Source organism: Lepidochelys olivacea (assembly GCF_965140295.1).
Source record: "Lepidochelys olivacea isolate rLepOli2 genome assembly, chromosome: 7".
Lineage (NCBI taxonomy): Eukaryota > Metazoa > Chordata > Testudines > Cheloniidae > Lepidochelys > Lepidochelys olivacea.
In genome coordinates this window covers 78,933,833-78,949,191 of record NC_140417.1, presented here as the reverse complement: position 1 = coordinate 78,949,191, position 15,359 = coordinate 78,933,833, and the positions used below count along the sequence as shown (strand labels likewise).

The window sequence follows — 15,359 nt, the reverse complement described above, 5'->3', positions numbered from 1 at the left end:
GCGCCTCTGCGGCAATCGGCTTCCCCCATCTCTGAGTTTAAAAACTGCTCTGCAACCTTTTTAATGTTAAGTGCCAGCATGCTGAAGTACTTTACAAAGGCTGAACTAACTTTACAAATATTAATGAATTAGGTATCCCTTCTGTGTGAGGCATCTTTGGGACAAGAACAGTCGTTTCCTATGTGTTTGCCCAACACCTGATATGATGGGGCCCCGATCATGCTCAAGACTCTGAATGCTGTTGCAGTATAAATATTAAATAATAATGTTATCCATTTCATAGCTAGACGAAGGAAGGGCCTGATTTCCAGAAGTGCTCAGCACTAAAATTCCCATTGGAATCAATAGAAGCTCCAGGTGCTCAGTGTATGTAAGTAACTTCCCCAAAGTCATTCAGCAAGTTAGTGGGAGTGTAGTAAGAGAGAGAGCCTGACTCTCAGATCCCAGGTCTAACTCCTAGGTAACACTGGATTTGGGGCTAATGACATGTCCAGCTGACAACCAGTTGCTGATTGATTATCTGAGGTGCATTCATGATCCCTGGTTTAGATTGCCTAACATTTCCCATTATAAGAATTCTTCTCACTGGGAAAGTACTCCATAATTTGCAACAGGACTGATACTGGCAGGTGAATAGCCCTGGGGTCAGGAAGATGAATTCTGATAACTCCATGAAAATCCATTCAGCTTTGGCTAAATTATAGGGTGGCAAAAACTGCCATTTCCTGTCTGTGGTTTGTTTACCACAATTTGTTCTGGGCTTGCTGCCAAAAACCATGAGCATTCCATTAGTGCTGTGCATGAACCATACTGGTGTCTCCCTCCAATATGCCACACTGAACTAAATCTCCAGATGGGACACAGACAAAATGGTGGTGGCATATTTTTCCCCTATCAAAGCACTCTTTGGCACAGGGCTAGGAACCAGGATCGCTATACTTCCTCTAGTGGCTAATGTTAATAATTCTGACCCCTTCATAATCCTTATTATTGAGCAAAGCCTCATCCCCCACTGAGAAGTTAACAAGATGGGAATATCTCTAATATCTAATCAGACCCAAAACTCAGTCCCTTAGCCTAACTATCCCTGAAAAAGATTCTGCAAAGACCTTGTGCTTGACTGTGCTGTATGTAAAATATTGCAGTTCTTGTCTATTTTATTCACTGTTTCAGTATGTTATGTATCTTCCTTTAGTGGCTGGAACACAGAGAATAACAAACGTCTGCTGCTGCTGCTATTGAATTACTGCTCTTACTCCTTTAGCTCACCTCCTAGAAGTGCATGCTGCAGTACTGGACAGAAAGGACTCAAACCCTGCTGATGATGCATGACTTAGGGGAGGAGGGTTGTTAGTTACATAGAGTAGAATTTGATTTTGCCTTTTTAAAAAAAAAAACCTAGGAATTTACATTTTTAAAAGTGATGTTGAAAGATTATTATTTAAGTTACAAAGTCAAGCATTCAAAAGTTAAGAAATGCTAGAATTTAAATTGTGCAAAGTTAATCCAGCCCCATTGTGTATATGTATTATGATACATTATTTAATTGCATAATCACACAGGACCCCTGCCTCTTTCATTGCATGTGTTGGAAGGTGCTCAGGGACTACTTCATGGTTGTCTCATGAATGAGGTTACCGTCTGTAGGACTTGTGCCTCAGTCACTGTAGAACTTGGAAGATGTGTCAAAAATAAGGCAAGCTGCAACTAGAAGAGAAAGGATGGTCTTGTAGTTAAACAGTTGAATGCCCGCTAGGAGAACTTGGTCCTGTCTGTGGCTTGGTTATGTACTTCCACTGTGATGAATTGTGTTTAATTCACTTGAACCAATCTTTTTGCAAGTGGCTTCTAATTATGTGATCTTAATTTGCCAGACGCCCAGCCTTTTCTGCTGATTAAATGCCCAAGTCAAGTCTAATGTTTGACCACAGAAGCCATTTGTTGCCATTGTGTACAGTACCATCAATATTTTTTCAAATTATATGAAAAGATGGAAGATGCTGTGATATGTGAAATTATAAGAACACTTCTTTTTTGCCTGAAGCATTGGAAAATTCAGCGCTGTTGTTTTCTCATACTTTCCATTGATATCCCTTTGGGGCAGGACATAGGTTAGTAATTATTTTAGGGCAGGTTCAGATGGTTAGTAGTGGTTTGGGGGTGGTTTGTGTGGAAAATAATTGATCTGAGTGGACATATGTAGTATCAATGTTTGTTTTTCCGTTGCTAGACTGGCTAAATTTTTCGTTTTACTATAAAATCTGATAATTGAATTGATCATCTGCTCCCTCTACTGCCTAACCTGCAGCCTTGAGGCATTCAGCAAACACAGAAATAAAATGTCATTATCATAAGTTTGCCATTAACAACTGCCTACAAACAGATTGTGCTAGTGATTGACAATCCCACTGAAAAGATAGGTTTCAGAGTAGCAGCCGTGTTAGTCTGTATTCGCAAAAAGAAAAGGAGTACTTGTGACACCTTAGAGACTACCCAATTCATTTGAGCATAAGCTTTCGTGAGCTACAGCTCACTTCATCGGATGCGTAAAGTGGAAAATGCAGTGAGGATGTTTTATACACACAGACCATGAAAAAATGGGTGTTTATCACTTCAAAAGGTTTTCTCTCCCCCCACCCCACTCTCCTGCTGGTAATAGCTTATCTAAAGTGATCACTCTCCTTACAATGTGTGTGATAATCAAGGTGGGCCATTTCCAGCACAAATCCAGGGTTTAACAAGAACGTCTGAGGAACAGTGGGCGGGTGGGGCGGGGGGAACAAAGGGAAATTGGTTACCTTGCATAATGACTTAGCCACTCCCAGTCTCTATTCAAGCCTAAGGGTATGTCTACTCTACGGAATAAGGTCGAATTTATAGAAGTCGTTTTTTTAGAAATCGGTTTTATATATTCGAGTGTGTGTGTCCCCACAGAAAATGCTCTAAGTGCATTAAGTGCATTAACCAAGGCTAGAGTCGATTTCCGGAGCATTGCACTGTGGATAGCTATCCCACAGTTCCCGCAGTCTCCGCTGCCCATTGGAATTCTGAGTTGAGATCCCAATGCCTGATGGGCCTAAAACATTGTTGCGGGTGGTTCTGGGTACATATCGTCAGGCCCCCGTTCCCTCCCTCCCTCCGTGAAAGCAAGGGCAGACAGTAGTTTCACGCCTTTTTTCCTGAGTTACCTGTGCAGACGCCATACCATGGCAAGCATGGAGCCCACTCAGGTAACCGTCACCATATGTCTCCTGGGTGCTGGCAGACGCGGTACGGCATTGCTACACAGTAGCAGCAACCCCTTGCCTTGTGGCAGCAGACGGTACAGTACGACTGGTAGCCGTCATCGTCATGTCTGAGGTGCTCCTGGCCACGTCGGCTGGGAGCGCCTGGGCAGACATGGGCGCAGGTTCTAAATTTGGAGTGACTTGACCAGGTCATTCTCTTTAGTCCTGCAGTCAGTCCTATTGAACCGTCTTATGGTGAGCAGGCAGGCGATACGGATTGCTAGCAGTCGTACTGTACCATCTTCTGCCGGGCAGGCAAGAGATGAGGATGGCTAGCAGTCCTTCTGCACTGTCTGCTGCAAGCCAAAGATGTAAAAGATAGATGGAGTGGATCAAAACAAGAAATAGACCAGATTTGTTCTGTATTCATTTGCTTTCCCCCCTCCCCCGTCTAGGGGACTCATTCCTCTAGGTCACACTGTAGTCACTCACAAAGAAGGTGCATCAAGGTAAATCTAGCCATGTATCAATCAGAGGCCAGGCTAACCTCCTTGTTCCAATAAGAACAATAACTTAGGTGCACCATTTCTTATTGGAACCCTCTGTGAAGTCCTGCCTGAAATACTCCTTGATGTAAAGACACCCCCTTTGTTGATTTTAGCTCCCTGAAGCCAACCCTGTAAGCCATGTCATCAGTCGCCCCTCCCTCCATCAGAGCAATGGCAGACAATTGTTCCGCGCCTTTTTTCTGTGCGGACGCCATACCAAGGCAAGCATGGAGCCCGCTCAGCTCACTTGGGCAATTAGGAGCACATTAAACACCACACGCATTATCCAGCAGTATATGCGGCACCAGAACCTGGCAAAGCGATACCGGGCGAGGAGGCAACGTCAGCGTGGTCACGTGAGTGATCAGGACATGGACACAGATTTCTCTGAAAGCATGGGCCCTGCCAATGCATGCATCATGGTGCTAATGGGGCAGGTTCATGCTGTGGAACGCCGATTCTGGGCTCGGGAAACAAGCACAGACTGGTGGGACCGCATAGTGTTGCAGATCTGGGACGATTCCCAGTGGCTGCGAAACTTTCGCATGAGTAAGGGCACTTTCATGGAAATTTGTGACTTGCTTTCCCCTGCCCTGAAGCGCATGAATACCAAGATGAGAGCAGCCCTCACAGTTGAGAAGCGAGTGGCGAAAGCCCTGTGGAAGCTTGCAACGCCAGACAGCTACCGGTCAGTTGGGAATCAATTTGGAGTGGGCAAATCTACTGTTGGGGCTGCTGTGATGCAAGTAGCCCATGCAATCAAAGATCTGCTGATATCAAGGGTAGTGACCTTGGGAAATGTGCAGGTCATAGTGGATGGCTTTGCTGCAATGGGATTCCCTAACTGTGGTGGGGCCATAGACGGAACCCATATCCCTATCTTGGCACCGGAGCACCAAGCCGCCGAGTACATAAACCGCAAGGGGTACTTTTCAATAGTGCTGCAAGCTCTGGTGGATCACAAGGGACGTTTCACCAACATCAACGTGGGATGGCCGGGAAAGGTACATGATGCTCGCATCTTCAGGAACTCTGGTCTGTTTCAAAAGCTGCAGAAGGGACTTTCTTCCCAGACCAGAAAATAACTGTTGGGGATGTTGAAATGCCTATATGTATCCTTGGGGACCCAGCCTACCCCTTAATGCCATGGCTCATGAAGCCATACACAGGCAGCCTGGACAGTAGTCAGGAGCTGTTCAACTACAGGCTGAGCAAGTGCAGAATGGTGGTAGAATGTGCATTTGAACGTTTAAAGGCGCGCTGACGCAGTTTACTGACTCGCTTAGACCTCAGCGAAACCAATATTCCCACTGTTCTTACTGCTTGCTCCACAACATCTGTGAGAGTAAGGGGGAGACGTTTATGGCGGGGTGGGAGGTTGAGGCAAATCGCCTGGCTGCTGGTTACGCGCAGCCAGACACCAGGGCGGTTAGAAGAGCACAGGAGGGCGCGGTACGCATCAGAGAAGCTTTGAAACCCAGTTTCATGACTGGCCAGGCTACGGTGTGAAAGTTCTGTTAGTTTCTCCTTGATGAAACCCCCCACCCCTTGGTTCACTCTACTTCCCTGTAAGCTAACCACCCGCCCCTCCTCCCTTCAATAACCGCTTGCAGAGGCAATAAAGTCATTGTTGCTTCACATTCATGCATTCTTTATTCATTCATCACACAAATAGGGGGATGACTACCAAGGTAGCCCAGGAGGGGTGGTGGAGGAGGGAAGAAAAATGCCACACAGCACTTTAAAAGTTTACAACTTTAAAATTTATTGAATGACAGCCTTCTTTTTTTTGGGCAATCCTCTGTGGTGGAGTGGCTGGTTGGCCGGAGGCCCCCCCACTGCATTCGTGGGCGTCTGGGTGTGGAGGCTATGGAACTTGGGGAGGAGGGCAGTTGGTTACACAGGGGCTGTAGTGGCAGTCTGTGCTCCAGCTGCTTTTGCTGCAGCTCAACCACACACTGGAGCACGCTGGTTTGGTCCTCCAGCAGCCTCAGCATTGAATCCTGCCTCCTCTCATCACGCTGCCGCCACATTTAAGCTTCAGCCCTCTCTTCAGCCCGCCACTTACTCTCTTCAGCCCGCCACTTACTCTCTTCAGCCCGCCACCTCTCCTCCCGGTCATTTTGTGCTTTCCTGCACTCTGACATTATTTGCCTCCACGCATTCGTCTGTGCTCTGTCAGTGTGGGAGGACAGCATGAGCTCGGAGAACATTTCATCGCGAGTGCGTTTTTTTTTTCTTTCTAAGCTTCACTAGCCTCTGGGAAGGAGAAGATCCTGTGATCATTGAAACACATGCAGCTGGTGGAGAAAAAAAAAGGGACACTGGTATTTAAAAAGACACATTTTCTAAAACAGTGGCTACACTCTTTCAGGGTAAACCTTGCTGTTATCATTACATACATAGCACATGTGCTTTCGTTACACGGTCGCATTTTGCCTCTCCCCACCGCGTGGCTACCCTCTCAACCCTCCCCCCTCCCTGTGGCTAACAGCGGGGAACATTTCTGTTTAGCCACAGGCAAACTCCCCAGCAGGAATAGGCTCCTCTGACTGTCCCCTGAAGAAAAGCACTCTATTTCAACCAGGTGACCATGAATTATATCTCACTCTCCTGAGGATAACACAGAGAGATAAAGAACGGATCTTGTTTGAAAGCCAGCAAACATACACTGCAATGCTTTGTTGTACAATGATTCCCGAGTACGTGTTACTGGCTTGGAGTGGTAAAGTGTACTACCATGAAGGACGCAATAAGGCTGCCCTCCCCAGAAACCTTTTGCAAAGGCTTTGGGAGTACATCCATGAGAGCCGCGAATACCAGGGCAAAGTAATCCTTTCACATGCTTGCTTTTAAACCATGTATAGTATTTTAAAAGGTACACTCACCGGAGGTCCCTTCTCCGCCTGCCGGGTCCAGGAGGCAGCCTTGGGGGGATTCGGGGGGTACTGGCTCCAGGTCCATGGTGAGAAACAGTTCCTGGCTGTCGGGAAAACCGGTTTCTCCGCTTGCTTGCTGAGAGCTATCTACAACCTCCTCCTCATCATCATCTTCTTCGTCCCCAAAACCTGCTTCCGTGTTGCCTCCATCTCCATTGAAGGAGTCAAACAGCACGGCTGGGGTAGTGGTGGCTGAACCCCCTAAAATGGCATGCAGCTCATCATAGAAGCGGCATGTTTGGGGCTCTGACCCGGAGCGGCTGTTGCCTCTCTGGTTTTCTGGTAGGCTTGCCTCAGCTCCTTAAGTTTCACGCGGCACTGCTTCGGGTCCCTGTTATGGCCTCTGTCCTTCATGCCCTGGGAGATTTTGACAAAGGTTTTGGCATTTCGAAAACTGGAATGGAGTTCTGATAGCACGGATTCCTCTCCCCATACAGCGATCAGATCCGTACCTCCCGTTCGGTCCATGCTGGAGCTCTTTTGCGATTCTGGGACTCCATCATGGTCACCTCTGCTGATGAGCTCTGCATGGTCACCTGCAGCTTGCCACGCTGGCCAAACAGGAAATGAGATTCAAAAGTTCGCGGTTTCTTTTACTGTCTACCTGGCCAGTGCATCTGAGTTGAGAGTGCTGTCCAGAGCGGTCACAATGGAGCACTCTGGGATAGCTCCCGGAGGCCAATACCGTCGAATTGTGTCCACAGTACCCCAAATTCGAGCCGGGAAGGCCAATTTAAGCGCTAATCCACTTGTGAGGGGTGGAGTAAGGAAATCGATTTTAAGAGCCCTTTAAGTCGAAATAAAGGGCTTCATCGTGTGGATGGGTGCAGGTTTACATCGATTTAACACTGCTAAATTCGACCTAACGTCCTAGTGTAGACCAGGGCTCAGTTTGCTTAGGTGCCTAAGCTGTTTCTTGAGAGAATGAGATAGGCATGTGCCTAACTCTACACAAAACAGCCGGAGGAGGAGGTGGTATCCACCTTGTAACTTCTAGCATAGGGGTTAGAGCAGTCACCTGGAATGTGGGAGACACCCTATTAAAATCCTTTCTCCCTGTTGTCTGAGGGGGAATTGAACCTTGATTTTTCACATCCCACATGAGTGTTCTAACCACTGGGCTGGAAGTTACAAAGCATAGGGTAACAGATTTTCTCCTCCAGCCAGATTTTGAATGGGACCCAATCCAGTAGGCAGCTTCTGCACACACCTCCCGGATTGGGCCCTACGTGCCAGGTAAGCATTGTCTCCCTTGCAGTCTGCCCTGGTTTGTGAATTGCTCTGGAGCTTAGGTGCATGCTCAGAGGCAGAAACTTAGGTACTGAAGGAAATTTTACCCTGAAAATGTAGGCAGTGAGTGAGCTTAGGTGCCTAAAGGGTTTGGCAAGAGTTTTGGGAATTGCATTGGAGCCTAAAATTGGAACGTACGCACCTAAACCTTTGAAAACTTAGCCCTACGTCTCTATTAAAGGGAACAAAGAGGATCCAGGAATTATAGACCACTCAACCGAACTTCGATACGTGGAAAGATACTCAAACAAATTATCAAACAATCCATTTGTAAACACCTTGAGTATAACCGCGTTATAAGGAATAGACAGAATGGATTTGTCAAAAAAAAATCATGCCAAACCAACCTATTTTCCTTATTTGACAGGATTACTAGCCTAGTGAATAGGAGAGAAGCAGTAGATGTGATATATCTTGATTTTAGTAAGGCTTTTTACTAGGGCTGTCAAGCAATTAAAAAAATTAATCATGATTAATCATGCAATTAAAAAAATTAATTGCGATTAATCATGCTGTTAAACAAGAATAGAATACCATTTATTTAAATAGTTTGGGATATTTTCTACATTTTCAAATATACTCATTTCAGTTACAATACAGAATACAAAGTGTACAGTGCTCACTTTATATTTATTTTTTATTGTAAATATTTGTGCTGTAAAAAACAGAAGAAATAGTATTTTTCAATTTACCTAATACAAGTACTATAGTGCAATCTTTTTATCACGAAAGTTGAATTTACAAATGTAGAATCATGTACAAAAAATAAAACACTGTAAAACTTTAGAGCCAATAAGTTCAGTCAGTTCTATTTCTTCTTCAGCCAATCGTGCAGACAAACAAGTTTGTTTACATTTGCAGGAGATAATGCTGCCTGCTTCTTGTTCACAGTGTCACCTGAAAGTGAGAACAGGTGTTCTCCTGGCACTTTTGTAGCCAGCTTCGCAAGATATTTACATGCCAGATGCACTAAAAATTCATATGTCCCTTCATGCTTCAATCACCATTCCAGAGGACATGCGTCCATGCTGATGATGGGTTCTGCTCTACAGCAATCCAAAGCAGTGTGGACCGACACATGTTCATTTTCATCATCTGAGTCAGATGCCAGTAACAGAAGATAGATTTTCTTTTTTGGTGGTTCGGGTTCTGTAGTGTCTGGATCAGAGTGTTGGTCTTTTAAGACTTCTGAAAGCATGCTCCACACCTCATCCCTCTCAAATTTTGGAAGACACTTCAGATTCTTAAATCTTGGGTTGAGTGCTGTAGCTATATTTAGAAATCTGATGTTGGAACCTTCTTTGTGTTTTGTTAAATCTTCAGTGAATGTGTTCAAACAACATATGTTAGGTCATCATTCTAGATTACCATAACACAAAATATATGGCAGAATGTGGGTAAAACCATGGAGCAGGGTATATACAATTCTTCTCCAAGGAGTTTAGTCACAAATTTAATTAACACTTTTTTAAAACAATCGTCAGCATGGAAGCATGTCTTCTGGAATGGTGATTGAAATATGAAGGGGCATATGAATGTTTAGCATATCTGGCACGTAAATACCTTGCCATGCTGGCTACAAAAGTGCCATGCGAACACCTTTTCTCACTTTCAGGTGACATTGTCAACAAGAAGGAGGCAGCATTATCTAAATGTAAATGTAAACAAACTTGTTTGTCTGAGTGATTGGCTGAATAAGAAGTAAGACTGAGTGGACTGGTAGGCTCTAAAGTTTTACATTTCACTCAAAAACAAAACAGTTATGTAACAAAAAAAATCTAAATTTGTAAGTTGCACTTTCATAATAAAGAGATCACACTATAGCACTTGTCTCAGGTGAATTGAAAAATACTATTTCTTTTATCACTTTTACAGTGCAAATGTGTCTGAAAAAAAGAACAAAATTTTAGAACTAAAAACTCATGTTGCCATACAAATACGAAGTGCTATACCAGAAACAGTGTGAGATGTGACTGTGGAAGGTCTTGGAAATTACTGATGTTTTCAATGAGTATTTGGTGTTAAAAAATATCAATTAAATAGCACAATGACATCTGATCCATCTCCAGAAAAGTAGATGATTAAGTACTAACAGGAATCAAAATAACATATTACAAATAAATAATGTAAAGAGGCATTAACCTACATTTACAGTGGATTTCAAGAAAAAGGCAGTGCAATTCAAGCACGGAGAGTAATAGTTAAAGACACATTTGTGAACTGCTATGAGGCTTTATGCAGACATATAAATGGGTAAGGGATTTCTTTAAAGACTAAAAACAAGTAAGACAAGTATAATTTTCAGAGGGGGTGTATGTCAAGTATTTGATTAAATCAAGTCTGCTTCAGCAGCTCAATGCATCATACCAGATGGGGAAGCGCTGCTGGGTCGAGGCACTGGGAGGCACCACGCCTCTAAGAACACAGCCCTGGGAAGCGGGAGCTGAGCGGCACCGTCCTGCCGGGGAGAAAAAAAGCCCCCCTGTCCCCCGCCCCCTATTTTTGCAGCCCCTGGAGACAGCTCACCCTGCCCTGGCCGGGTGACCCCCGGGACCCTCCCTAGCTCAGGGGCTCCCCTCGGACCCATCTGGCAGCGCCCCTACCCCATTCTCAACCCCGGCTCCGACCCCGACTGTGTCCCTCAGTCCCCCCACCCCCGTTCCCCTGCCCGTGCTTGTCTCTTGCATGCAGCCGTCTGTCCCCGCACAGACCCTGCCCATCCCCCGCCGATTCACCCCTCTGCCCCTGTTAACAGCAGGGAGCAGTCTGCAATCCCCAGGGAGGGCAGAGGCTTTAGCTGATGTTACTGAGCATGCTCAGTTCCAGCAAAGCAACAAATTTTGGGGCCGGACTCTTTCCCATGCAGCAGGAGTTCCTCCCGCCCCCTCCCCTCTCGCGCTGTCTGGCGGAGGGAGACGGCGCGTGGTGTCGGTCTCCATGGTAGTGGGCTGCGTGGGCGGAGTGGTCGGGGCTGGAGCGCGGCGGTGAGAGAGCGGCTCCCCTCGCCCCCTCCCGTCCGTGTGTTTGTGTCAGGGTGATCGCGGCGGCGGAGCTGCCCGGGGCGCCCGGCTCGGAGCGGGCGAGGGGGACGGACGCAGCCAGCCGCAGAGACAGCCCCGCTCCCCTCGGCTCGGCCGGGCTCTCGGCATGGGCGGCCCGTAGAGGAGAGGGCTGGGCGGCTGGTGCGGTGCCTGTGCGGCGGCGGCGGCCATGGCGGTGGTGGAGACGCGGCCGGAGCTGGTGGGGAAGCGGTTCCTGTGTGTCGGGGGCGCCGAAGAGGAGCCGCCGGAGCGCGGGGAGAGCGGGCGCTGGCGCGCTGGGGTCATCCGCGCCGTGTCCCACCGGGATTCGCACAGCCCCGAGCTGGCGGTAAGAGGCTGGCCCCAGACCCTGCTCCCTCTGCGCGACCGGGGGCCCGGGTCACCCCCGCGGGGCGCTGCTCAGCAGGCGTTGGGGGGGTTCCGAGGGGGGAGGCGCAGGCATCGCCAGCTCTCTCTGTGGGGCTTTGGTCAGTCAGATCCTGAGGGTTGGGCAGCGGGGTGTCCTCGTTCCCCCGAGCTGGGGCCCTGCTCGGTGTGAGGGGTAGCAGAAGTGGGAGTGGTCACAGGACACCTCTTCTGCTTGCAGACAAGAGGGAATGACACAGCCTGTCTTTTCCTCTCGCTAGGCACCTAAGGTGGGGTACGGAGTGCAGTGGTAAACACACAGCCCCCCTGTGCTCTCTGTAGCATGGAAGTGCATGTCAGCCTCTTCTCCCTGCTGCACACACCGTGGTGTGTGGTGGAGAATCAATCGGGTTGACGTAGATCACGAATCCTAGAAATTATTCTGAATGCAGTAGCAAGAAACTGCCGTAATTTGGGGATTGAGATTGGGGTAAAGGTTTCTTTCGCTTCCCTAGAGAGATCGACACCCCTGATTTTAATGGGAAGGCTTGTGTTGTGTATGTGTTTAGCATATGTGAGGACGACAGAGGCGGTGGCATTGATTGGACTTATTCTCTTTGCATGGAAGATATGGCTGCTATTCTGATCATTTTAGTTCTTCAAATTTATATTTTACTGAGAAGTGGTAGAATCTTAGCTTCTCTGTGGAGTGAAAATAACCATCCTTTTCATCTGACAGGTCTAAGAAACAATTATTTTTTACTAAGCTTGAATATTCATAGTACAATAGCCTGTAAAAGCTGTTTTTATTTAATGTTAAGTGACTGGTTTAAAAATACTGTTGTGATAAAAAATAATAAAAGATTATGTTGAATTGTTTCCTTTCCCTGTATGTGGTGTTGTAAGTGTTTTCCTAAGGGGTGTAGGAATGTGCGTGGAGGGAGAGAACAAGCAAGGGTATATTCTGTTGTGTTGAGACACATTCTTGCTGGGGGAAAAAACACAAGCAGGATTTCCTTGGGTTAGTGTTATGAATACATAATATGTAAAATGGAGTTTGTGTGCTATAGAGAACTCATCTTTTTATTTGTAAATTCCAGATTCTAGAAATATATGCATTGGTACTATTGCAATTGTACTGATGCATTTTTATGTTATGTTGCACATCTAAATGTGCACTTGGTTAAATATCATGACTACATAAGTTCTTTCTGTACATACAGAAAATCAGCGAACTGCGTTGTGCAGTTCCCTAGTGCTGTTGATATAGTACAGCAATTCAAGATTTAAAAACTGTCATAACTGTAATTCCTTCTTTTATATGAAAAATCAGGTAAACCAAAATATCTGTTGTTTTAGAGGTTATTGATTGCTTCATGTGGTGGTGGTGGGGAAACCGTGGTCTGCTAAAGTAATCTGTGCTTGCCTTTGTTCATCCCAGGGTTTAGCTTTATTTGTATAAGTAGAAGTATTTACACTAAAACGCTGTTGTCATTACCATAGTTACTAGATTTTCTAGTTTAGATACTTGAATTCACAATTGTATGTCATTTGTCCCTTCCTCTTCTTTGTGAAATGTCTTAAATTTTCAAACTTTGTGTCATTGTCTTAGTTTTTCTGATATCAGTTGTTTTTGTATGTCACCATAGAGTTCTATAGATGTATGTTATATAAGGAATATGTTTTAAAAACACATTTACAAGGTAGTTTTGGAGAATATATATCTAATTATGGAAATATAAACATATTGCGCAACACAATGAAAAATGTGCCAACTGCTACTAGCCAGACTCTTATACCAATTAGTAAACTCTAGGAACAAAACTGTGATGAATAGGGGAAAGTGCTGTCTAAAGACCCTTTTTTTTTAAAGGGGATTTATCTTTTGCTCAAAACATGCTAGCTGCTATCTGTTGTAAATATTTACATAGTCTCATTATTGCACATTACTAAGTCTTCATCTTTTAATGTATTTATCCTCGTGTCCTGTTTTACAGACAGGAAACTGAGGCACAGAATAAGGTGACTTCTATAAAGTGTCACAAAGTCTGTGGCAGAGCTGGGAATTAAACTCATGTCTCTTAGGTCCCAGACTGGCACATCATTGGACTATCCTTCCTCTCTCTAGGTGCTTACAGAATTCATGATACCTGTTTTACAATTTAGGGATAAGGTACAAGTGAACACAGAGAACCAAGTGGGGAGTGAGGGGAGAAGGAAGAGAAAGAACAAAGGTTGCAGTAGCAAGACTGTAGGGTTGTTTATGTGGGTTAGGCACACACCTTGATTGATTTTTTTTATTTTTTCTTTACAGTTGTAATTAATATGTCTCATAGTAGTTCTACACTGCTGAGCCTATGCTGGCATAGCTCTCTCTTGTAGAGGTAACCTACACTGACCAAAGGAGGGTTTTCTGTCAGTGTAGGAACACCATCTCTCTGAAGGACAGTAGCTCCATAGACAGATGCCCTCTTCTGTTGTCAAAGCTGTGTCTACACTGGAGGTTTGGTTAGCATAGCTATGTTGATCAGAGGGCTTTTTTCACTCCTCTAACCAATGTAGCTATGCCAAACATATGTCTTAAATGTAGGCCAATCCTCTGAGCTGGTGTTTGAAATACATGAAACCCCTCTTCCAATGGGCATGTCTGTGTCTTCCCTGGCTCCACTACCATTTGGCTGCATTTCTAATCCTTCCACAGCCTCCATTTTAGGTGGTCCTCCCTGTGAATAGCTCCAGATCCTGCTGCTGCTCATTAGCAGAGTGAAATTGAAATGCTTTTTGGTAATTTCATCACTGCATCCTGTGTTGTGAATAGTAACAATTAGATTGATGAGTTTTATCAATTTCGGGCTGGCCTACCTTCTGTAAGCTGTGAACCCTGCAGAAGCACTAGAGCTGTCCAGGGGCTCAAGAAGACAGCACTGTGTCAATTCACATTTGTATGACCTTTTGCAGTTATGTGGGACACAGAAAATTTTTGAAATGAAAACTTCATACACTGCTATCTGTACTATAGTCGCTACCAACAAGTGGACAAATGAATTTTCAAGGCCTGATGTGCTTCATGAAATGTAAATGATTACTTTGTTTATAGCTAAATTCCAAAATGTTTCTGTGTAATTGAAATTTCTGTATTTACTGATAAGAAATCAAATCAGTTTTAAATAGCTAATTAAAAAAGATTAAACGCAGCTTCAAAATTCTCAGTCTTGACCTAATGAAACAAATTTCTACGTGAGATTTAAAACAGGGTAAGGGCCATCCTACTTCCTATGAGTCTACAAAGGGGCAACCAGAATTTTCCAAAGGAGGGGGGTTCAGCAAATATATGTCCTCACTGAACCCTCTACTCTCACTCTGGGCATGGAAGTGCAAGGAGATGGTGTTCTGCAGTTCTGAGAAGCAGGGAGGCAGGTCTCAGGGACCAGAACACCAGAAGGAGGAGCCACTGCTGCTCCAGTAGTGATGATTCTGTAAACCTGCAGAAGCAGCCGGTCGCAAGGAAGTGGAGTCAACACCGTAACAGATGATGAGAGATGGTGAGATGGTGTTCCTACACTGACAGAAAACCCTCCTTTGGTCAGTGTAGGTTACCTCTACAAGAGAGAGCTATTTGCTGACAAGTAACAGCTGATTTTCAGGGCACAGTTTTCAGAACACTCGTTGAATCAATTTTAGCAGGATTGAACAGAAAATGATGTCCGTGAGAGTAAATATACTTATTTTCCCAAGTTCTGTTACTGTAGAAAGTATGTATTTGAAGGCACACTGTCAATCTGACATCTAGTCAAATTAAAAAAATAATAAACTTAAAGTTAAAAGTAGTTCTTTGATACAATGACATTTGCCCCTGAGTTCTGCCAGTCTTTGTGTCTTTGCAGTCTAATTTTTCCTAATTGAAAAATATTTTTCTCTACACACATGAGAAACTAGGAAATAAATTTTTAATGGTGAGTGTTGCCTATT

General features: G+C 45.1%; 1 protein-coding gene across 2 annotated transcripts in view; it reads left to right on the top strand.

Moving 5' to 3' along the window:
* The first annotated feature begins 10,954 nt into the window (after positions 1-10,954).
* The window catches only part of JMJD1C (jumonji domain containing 1C), a 303,815-nt gene continuing 299,410 nt past the window's right edge, over positions 10,955-15,359 (top strand). The window contains exon 1 of one of the 2 annotated variants that reach the window (XR_014712455.1): positions 10,955-11,373. Coding sequence is in view for 1 of the 2 variants with exons in the window: in XM_084634509.1 (XP_084490635.1) it covers positions 11,215-11,373 (159 nt within the window). In the remaining variant the exon portion in view is untranslated. The remainder of the gene's footprint in view (positions 11,374-15,359) is intronic. The other variant, XM_084634509.1, reaches the window with a different exon arrangement.